Here is a 9,092-nt window from a genome sequence, read left to right on the forward strand (position 1 = left end):
CACCTATTTTATATGGAGGGGGGTAATTAGTTTACAGAAGTTGGTATATCAGATTCCTTGATGTCAGGCGAGTCCTGTGGTGTATTAGATTTTGTTCTGAGACAAACAGAATTGAGCCTTGTTCTGGTGAATTACGCATCATTAGGTGTGTAAATAAATGTTGGGAAAACAAGTTTTTTTGGTGTACTTCTCTCTAAGTTGCCAGTTAAGACTCAGTACAGGTGAATTCTTAATCAGTACACTTCAACACATAAAATGACACTGAGTTTAGCAGATTTGGTTGAGGATAACAGGGATGTACTTTTGGGGGTTTTCCACTTGCGTAATTAATTTCTTTAACAGACTGTTGTATGGAGTGCGCACTATGCCTTAATCAAATGATGTTTCAACAACAGTACAGGTGGATAAGGCAATTCAAGGGCTTTCTTTCTTTACATAATGTGCTGTAGAGATTATGGGTGCTAATGTTTGTACTTCTGTGGTTTCTGTATATTGTATAGTCAGAGAGGGAAACTTTAGTGATTTGCTACAAATTCACCAACATTTAATCTGTCAAGTACTTGTAGCACCTCAGATTAGCATCTTTATAGCTAAACACTGAGGTTGAATTTGCCAAAGTTTATATTTCCAAATTCAATTTAGCTTGCTACTGGCCAAAATTTACCCCCGCCAAGTTCCCCCTACATGGTATAGCGCAAAAAGCGTTTGCTTTGACACAATATTTATGACCAATCAAAATTACACCTAAGGGTAAAGCCATAAAAATGCACCATCTATAGCCAGTGGAGCCAAACTACACATGTATACTCTTGACACCTTTATACTGTCACCATTAATCATGCATCACTTGTACATTCCTAAAACTGCTCAGTATTGATTAATGAGTGGTAATTAGTTTCGCTCTACCGGATTTACAACTTACAAAAAGCAAGTGAGAACATCCAACATATACATCACTTAATGGATGGTTCAGGTATATGTATTAAGTTATGGTATCTGAAGTTCATGGAATTGGGTGTGTGTGAAAGATCCCCTTTTTTGAAAATCCGGTCACATAATTATTATATGACCCTATGGTAGACATTAGAGGTATTTGCAATTCCATGTGCAAAGTTAAACACTACTTCTTTATGTACATTCTGTTATATTTCACTAACAGAAACACAACAAGGGCAACTATGTGGAGTTGGAAGGTTTTGATGACAAGACACTTACAGTCATGTCAGTACCAGTACCAGAAGTGACTTATTCACATGTGAAGGTTGACTTGAGGTAAGTACAGTAGTACAGTGTATACTGTAGACTTAAAGTGGGAAAATGAGTGGCCATTTTTTAACTTTGGCAAGTTTCAGTAAATTTTTTTGTATGCCGACCTAGCTACGTAAATAAATTATTCAGTTTTGTGTGGTCTTTGGATTAAATGGTGATTATAAGGATTGAGAGAAAATGAACTTTGTTGATGGCTTAAGCTTATTTCTTTGCATAAGTTTGGTATGTGGCCTGGCCTGCCCACTTGGTAGGAAATTCCACTCAAATTGTCCCATTTTGAGAAGTGACCGTGAAGTTACTTACACATGAAAAAATAATTGTGTATTTGTTTTCCCAGTTAAAAACACAATGATGTGGTGTGCCAGCTTTCTTTGGAGCAGTCCACTCCACTATGTGTCTTGTTGTTGTTTGTGTATTCAGTGTCTATACATGTATGGATGTTTGTTTACATATTTTTTTTTTCATTTACGATATAAACAAGAAGCCTCCAGTTGCTTAGCTATTAATAATTTTGAACAACTGTTTAATGTGTTATTATTTTTGTTGCACTTATCCTTGTCTTGTTGTAGCATTAAAAATGATGGTGTGCTCTAATTGGATGATTGGATCAGTAAAAAAGGCCATGGTCAGTGTAGACAAACTTGTGGTCACATGTCAACAGGAAGTGTATTTAATGGACTATACTTTGGGAAAGATTGTAATAACAAGTTAGTGTGACTTGACTCTTGGTCCCCATTAGTTCATGGTAGGGTAAACTGTTACAAATCATTTTTGTCTGTGTGACATTAATAATGGCAATGATTGTGTAGCCACCATGTATATTAACAAGTATAATAATGACTAAGTAAATATTGTACATAATTATACAACACTTGAAAGGTTTCCACTAGTACTGCAGCTAAGTGACTGTTCTATTAGAGTAGTTGATATTTACCAGACTGCTTAGAGTATGATTTTCAATCAGAATAGTATCAAGAGTTAATAATATTATGTGACCAAATCTGCAAGAACCCCACATGTTAGTGGATTTACAAATTACATTTTTCTTTATCTAAAGGAATGGTCAACTGAAATTTCAGCTTTGGAAGCCAAGAAATTTTGAAGTTAACAGTGCTACAAAGTGGTAACGACAGAAAAATCTATTTTTGTATAGTAAACCTCATTACTACCATATATGGTACAAAATTTTGGTAGGAGACTTAGATAAATTTTTTTGTTGTGTCATATGTAGCATCAGTAATGTACTATCCCTCAGTTAACTAGTTTATAGACTACTCATAAGTCACAAATCCCATAAAGGCTAGTAATTATGTACATGAAAGAAAATGATTCATTCAATTCTCAAATACACAGAAATACATTTGTGCAATCAGTACAGTAGTGACCACACCCACCTCTACAGGAGAGTAGGATCTGGTGATATTGGTCAGTAATGGACACTGATGTGTTTAAAATACATTAAGCCAATTAGAATGTCTAAGGATTACATTATCTACTACATGTGGTAATGGAGAACTAATAAATTGACAGATGATCCAAAAAATCCTAACCAATATCACCAGACCCTATACCCTAGTGTGGAGGTGTGGTGTGGGTGTGAGTAGTCCGTTGGTAAATAGGAGAACATGTTGTAACACCTCCTGAATTAAACACATTTAAATTACACATCCAAATAGGGTAGTACACATACCTTATTAAGGTGAAGACTGATTTAATCACTTGACAACCACAACAAATCCCTCATGTAGACGTCACTACACTGGGTGGATCACATGATCAGGAAACTGGTGATTTATAGTTCATACATTGTCACATTTTGATTACTTTATTCTGTACACACAGTACAATCTGATTGGCTAAAAGTCCCCAATGACATCATTTCAGATGATCTTCATTGTACACATCTACTTTCTCCACCTGTATAGAAAAGACACTTATATACCAGCTCTTCATCACCAACACTTACTGGTAACAGTGGTTGTGTGGTTGTCATGGCTACATAGTAACAACACAAAACAACCACACCATCACCCCACACACACTAATATGTACAGTTACGTAGAATATTATCATATTGTGTAAACAATTAGTAACCATGGTAATAATAGATTACATCATACAAACACACAAAATAACAATTTAACTGATAACTTGTAGTCTCTTGTTGTGACACTCCACAACATAAATACTCCCACTACTGTTCATGGCTATACCATTGATAGTATTAAATTCTCCTTGTTGAGGTCCCTTCTTTCCAAAATGTTCTATCATTTGATGGGTGGGGCTCCATACACCAATTTCATTCCTATCACCATAACTAGCTATGATATGACCATCAGGGCTAACAGTAATGGCCCATGGACTGTCACATGTTATCCTACTAATAAAACTGCCAGTATGACTGAAGAGACTAATATGATTACCATTAATGTCACTAACTAACACTCTATTGTCAGTATCAATTGCTATTCTAACAGGAGTCTGAAATTGTCCAGGGTTGGACCCTTTACTGCCAAATGTAAATGCAAATTTATCACCGAATACCTGGACCCTGTGATTCCACCTATCTACAACATACAACATTTTATTACTACTGAAGACTAGTCCACTAGGACCATTAAACTGGCCATTCTTCTTCCCTTTATTGGTACCAATTATTGATAAGAGTTCTCCTTGTAGGGAATACTTCTTCACTTGATGACTACTATCCCAGTCACTAACACCTATGATTCCATCCTTACTGACTGCTACACAATAAGGATTGACCAATCTGTTGTTACCACTTCCTTGTCCAATCACTGCTAATAAAGCAAAGTTACAGTCCAGCACAATTACACACTTGTTAGTATAATCAGCAATGATGACTTCATTATTAACTCCTATAGCAACATCATAGAGTGTACCAAACTTGTTCCCTCCATAATGAGTCATCACTTGGCAGTGTTCTTCTCTCATCTTGCTGTAGTCTCTCAGTACAACTGATATCCTACAGTAACATGACAGTATCACATGATCTACTGTACATTAATAATACTGGTGACATCACGTCCTGCATGTACAGGAAATGAGATAACATTATAGTGGAAAGTTTGAGTGATAATCACTTGTAGTGACTGTGTAGTAGTGTTAATATGTATAGTCATTGTGTAACATTAGTATACACTAACTGAATAAGTATAATACAATCACACCTCACATGTTATCCACAAAACACTCTAATAGAACACACACCATTCCTTACTTGTGAGGACTGCCTGGGATGTGTTGTCCATCAATTACAATTGATATCATGTGATCTCCAGGTGTCTTGGGAGTGAAGGGTACTGTGTAGTTTCCACCACTAACATCCTTGACTGGTCCCACTACTATGGCTTCTCCAGTTTGGTGGTCACGGATACATTTACCTCACTACTGCCGTAATCAACAATGTCACCATTGACATCTCTAAGTGTTACCATTAGTGACGTCTCTTTGGTCATTATTGTCATTGCTGTAGGGAAGGTCACTTCACACTTGCTGGGGTCTAGTGGAAATCCTCCCAACTTGGTCACCTCCTCACAAAGACGATCCACCTCTCCATACTCAACTTCTCTTTGTTCCTTCATTACTGGTTCCAGTCTTGATCTCTTCTTCATTATCATCAAGTGATCTTGTCGTCGCTCCAGTATCTTCCTCCTCCTAACCAGTTCAGTGGTAGTCACTTTGTTCTCTCTTGTCTTCTTCAATAGCTCCAGACAATTCTGTAGTTGTGTCCATAGTAACAACAACCTCTCCAGCTGTAGCTAATATTAAAACAAGAACAACAATAACTGGAGACACATCTTTACCACTACCAATCCCAGGAAGAACTACTTTGTAGCATAAAATTACCGATGTTCGCATTGTTGGTTTAGCTTTGACTGTCAATTTCAAGCCAGTTTCAAACCTTTAAGTCAGTAAAACAGATAATGTGTTTGCTTTTAATTTCTCTAATAGAGAATGCTAAATGGTAGGTGGGAGGGGCTCACCTATTACACAAAATCATGTGAATTGGTTTGGTATGTAAACCTGTATGGGATTATAAATAAACTTATAATTAAAAGACCTTGCATGACAACAACACATGTTATTTGCAGTAATTAATATCTAATCCAAAACAGCCAAGCTGTAAAAAAAGAGTGCGGCCCTGAGAAAGGCTATGGTGAAAAAAGATGTGAAATCCAAGGTGGCGGCCAAGAAATGGCTGTGATGGTAGGTTAATGGTAAAAATTTTAATAACGACAATTCAGGTGAATTTGGTGCCGCTTGGTCAATTGGCACAAAATTCACCTGAATTGTTGTTATTAAAATTTTTACCATTAACCTACCATCACAGCCATTTCTTGGTCGCCACCTTGGATTTCACATCTTTTTTCACCATGGCCTTTCTCAGGGCTGCACTTTTTTTACAGCTTGGCTGTTTTGGATTAGATTTCACTTCTTTTTGTATTTGTATACACCAAAGCCTGCCTATGGCCGGCTTTAGGGCTTTTAACCTATCATTTTTTTCTTTACTACAGGAAGAAGAAAAGATGAAGCAGGGTGATTTCTTTGTAGCTGACCTCTCTACAAGGTGATCCTTCTAGTTGATCTCTCTACCGGATGACTTGTTTGTAGCTGAACTCTCTACAGGGTGATTTGTTTGCAGTTGAACTGCTGAACTCTCTACAATGTAACTTCCTCTAGCTGAACTCTCTATGGGTGGCTTGTTTCTAGCTGAACTCTCTACAGGGTGATTTGTTTGTAGCTGAATTCTCTACAAGGTAACTTCTTCTAGCTGATCTTTCTACAGGGTGATTGTTTGTAGCTGAAATCTCTACAGGGCAATTTGTTTGCAGCTGAACTCTCTACATGGTAGTTTCTTTGTAGCTGAACTATCTACAATGTAACTTCTTCTAGCTGAACTCTCTACGGGTGGCTTGTTTCTAGCTGATCTCTCTACAGGGTGACTTGTTTCTAGCCGAACTCTCTACAGGTTGACTTGTTAGTAGCTGAACTCTCTACAGGGTTATTTGTTTGTAGCTGAACTCTCTACAAGGTAACTTCTTCTAACTGATCTTGCTACAGGGTGATTTGTTTGTAGCTGAAGTCTCTACAAGGCGATTTATTTGCAGCTGAACTCTCTACATGGTAGTTTCTTTGTAGCTGAACTCTCTACAATGTAACTTCTTCTAGCTGAACTCTCTACGGGTGGCTTGTTTCTAGCTGATCTTTCTACAGGGTGACTTGTTTCTAGCTGAACTCTCTACAGGGTGATTAGTTTGTAGCTGAACTCTCTACAAGGTAACTTCTTCTAGCTGATCTTTCTACAGGGTAATTTGTTTGTAGCTGAATTCTCTACAGGGCGATTTGTTTGCAGCTAAACTCTCTACATGGTAGTTTCTTTGTAGCTGAACTCTCTACAATGTAACTTCTTCTAGCTGAACTCTCTACAGGATGACTTGTTTCTAGCTGATCTCTGTACAGTGTGACTTGTTCCTAGCTGAACTCTCTACAGGTGATTTGTTTGCAGCTGAACTCTCTTACATGGTGGTTTCTTTGTAGCTGAACTCTCTACAAGGTGACTTCTTCTAGCTGATCTATCTACAGGATGACTTGTTTCTAATTGAACTCTCTACAGTGTGATCTGTTCATAGCGGAACTTTCTACTGGGTGATTTGTTTGCAGCTAAACTCTTTGCATGACTGTTTCTTTGTAACTGAACTCTCTACAAGGTAACTTCTTCTAGCTGATCTCTCTACAGGATGACTTGTTTCTAACTGAACTCTCTACAGTGTGATCTGTTCATAGCGGAACTTTCTACTGGGTGATTTGTTTGCAGCTAAACTCTTCGCATGATTGTTTCTTTGTAACTGAACTCTCTACAAGGTAACTTTTTCTAGCTGATCTCTCTACAGGGCAATTTGTTTGTAGCTGAATTCTCTACAGAATAACTTGCAATGTAATATAACTGAGTAAATTATAAATGCAGCTGAATGCTTTATTAGGGTGACTATTCTATTAGAGTATCTCGATCTCGCATTTGCTGTACGTAGTTGCCTTTCGAATCATAACTCAGTGATTTGTACTTCGATTCTTCTGTACTACTGCAACAACTTTCTATGATGATTATTCCAGTTACATACTGATTTTCAGCTCGTTGCTCTAAGCACGGTTTGCCTGATAGACACAAAAACTAATAGTTTTTTTATTCATAAAAACCGATCGCGTAATTTTGACACAGGTTGGGTTTTGTGTCATATCTCCATGGTCTTTAACCCGATTCCTTTAAAACCACAAAAAGGCACTCCTACGATGGTTGCTCCATCTACATATCAATTTTCAACTGATTCCTCCAAGGGGTTTACCCTGTAGGTGTGACAGACCTTCGACCTCATTTTACGCAAATAATTGGTCATAACTCCGTGAATGTGCATCGGATTCCTACCAAAGTTGGTATGGAGATCCGCCTTAATGAGCCCTTTGAGTGTGCCAAATTTCAGCCCAATCCGAGCACGCATTCATGTTTTATGGTGAATTTTGCGAAGTGTGCGAAATGAAGATGAAAACGAAGAAATTAAACGAAATTTTGTTTGCTCGTATCTCGGAAATGGCTGGATCGATTTTCTTAAAATTTGGTATGTAGACTCCCCTAACTGGGCGGCACGTCTCTAGCAAATTTGGTTCCAATCGGATAAGGGATCACAGAGCTACATAGGTGTGAAAATTGCATTTTTTTCTTCCTGTTAATATACTCACGGTGTGGTGCGCCGACTTCTTGGGCCGCACGACACACTACTGTGTGTCTTGATATTATAGTTTAAACATAAAAATGAATTGATTTGATTGGTCGAAATCTTGTGCACGTGATTTTGCTGGTATTTGTTGTCACACAATATCTATTAGAACTGTTGTATTATGTTACTGATACTAACTTTGTGTGGCAGATTAACTACAAAATAATACCTTTAGTGTGTTCTCCTTCTTGTCTGCTCCTTTGGTAATATCGGTTATGACTTGTTCTTCTCGTTCATCGATGACTTTTCTAAGAGCATTAAACACCTCCCTTGTTCTCTCCATGTTGTGCTCCTTTCTGCTCCTAACACGTTGTCTCATTTCCTTCACAACGGACACTGCTCGTTTCGTCTCTTCCAGTAAACCCGTCATGTGACCCATAGCTTCTCCCAGTCTCCTGGTTTCTTCATCAGTCACACTTGTAATGCTAGTACGCTGGTGTGTTGAGTGACCATGGGAGACACAATCTCTACATAACTCAGTTCCACATTGTCTGCAGAACACGTCAAGTTTTCTTCGTGGATGATCAGGACAATATTTAGAAACGGGCGTGGTGGAGGGATACTGCAACAAAGCGGCGCATTCTTCGCTACAGTTAATAGCATCTTGAAGTTGGTCTGGATTATCAAAATGTTCCATCAATACTTGACACTTCGCCACAGAAGACAAGGAAGGAAGGAGAGCAGAAGCCATTTTGACGAAACGCACGGCACACCCTTTGAATAAGCAGCTACTAGGCGCGCATAAGAAAAACTGAAGTTAAAGAAGTCCGGTCCGTCCGGTCATCTATGGTCGCAGCAACTGTTGTTGGTCACCAGGTCGTGTTTAATGGAGTACTGATAACGAAATGACAGTTTGTGTGTAAGATTTTAATGTGTATCTGTACTCATTGCGAGACTGTATGGTATTTATTTATTTTATTTGTGTATATTATATGCTGTGCAAAACCACTTAGTGAATCCACCACACCCGGCTACACCTTTGGAATTTGTGTGTGCTGTGCAAAAATCTCAGTAAATACATAGATACTA

The 9,092-nt window shown here is 38.1% G+C and overlaps 2 protein-coding genes across 2 annotated transcripts; both read right to left on the reverse strand.

The window, feature by feature from the left end:
- Positions 1 to 3,323: 3,323 nt before the first annotated feature.
- On the reverse strand, positions 3,324 to 8,807 carry LOC136266784 (tripartite motif-containing protein 2-like). The gene is made up of 3 exons (XM_066061802.1): positions 8,233 to 8,807; positions 4,511 to 5,051; positions 3,324 to 4,255 (listed from the first exon to the last, which is right to left on the reverse strand). Exons 1-2 carry the CDS (start codon positions 8,752 to 8,754, stop codon positions 4,635 to 4,637), a joined length of 939 nt encoding a protein of 312 aa, XP_065917874.1. The 5' UTR covers positions 8,755 to 8,807; the 3' UTR covers positions 3,324 to 4,255; positions 4,511 to 4,634.
- Positions 3,409 to 4,560, reverse strand: LOC136247178 (E3 ubiquitin-protein ligase TRIM71-like). The gene is made up of 2 exons (XM_066038826.1): positions 4,511 to 4,560; positions 3,409 to 4,255 (listed from the first exon to the last, which is right to left on the reverse strand). The coding sequence occupies exons 1-2, from the start codon at positions 4,558 to 4,560 to the stop codon at positions 3,409 to 3,411; spliced, it is 897 nt and encodes a 298-aa protein (XP_065894898.1).
- Positions 8,808 to 9,092: the final 285 nt, after the last annotated feature.

Source organism: Dysidea avara, chromosome 1, assembly GCF_963678975.1.
Source record: "Dysidea avara chromosome 1, odDysAvar1.4, whole genome shotgun sequence".
Taxonomy (NCBI): Eukaryota; Metazoa; Porifera; class Demospongiae; order Dictyoceratida; family Dysideidae; genus Dysidea; species Dysidea avara.

Coding starts and splice junctions, on each gene's coding strand:
- LOC136247178 (XM_066038826.1), bottom strand. CDS start 4,560: ATGATATCAATTGTAATTGATGGACAACACATCCCAGGCAGTCCTCAC. Junction 4,256..4,510: donor ATCCCAGGCAGTCCTCACAA/GTAAGGAATGGT, acceptor ATGTTACTGTAG/GATATCAGTTGTACTGAGAG.
- LOC136266784 (XM_066061802.1), bottom strand. CDS start 8,754: ATGGCTTCTGCTCTCCTTCCTTCCTTGTCTTCTGTGGCGAAGTGTCAA. Junction 5,052..8,232: donor AGAAGGAGAACACACTAAAG/GTATTATTTTGT, acceptor TTTTAATATTAG/CTACAGCTGGAGAGGTTGTT.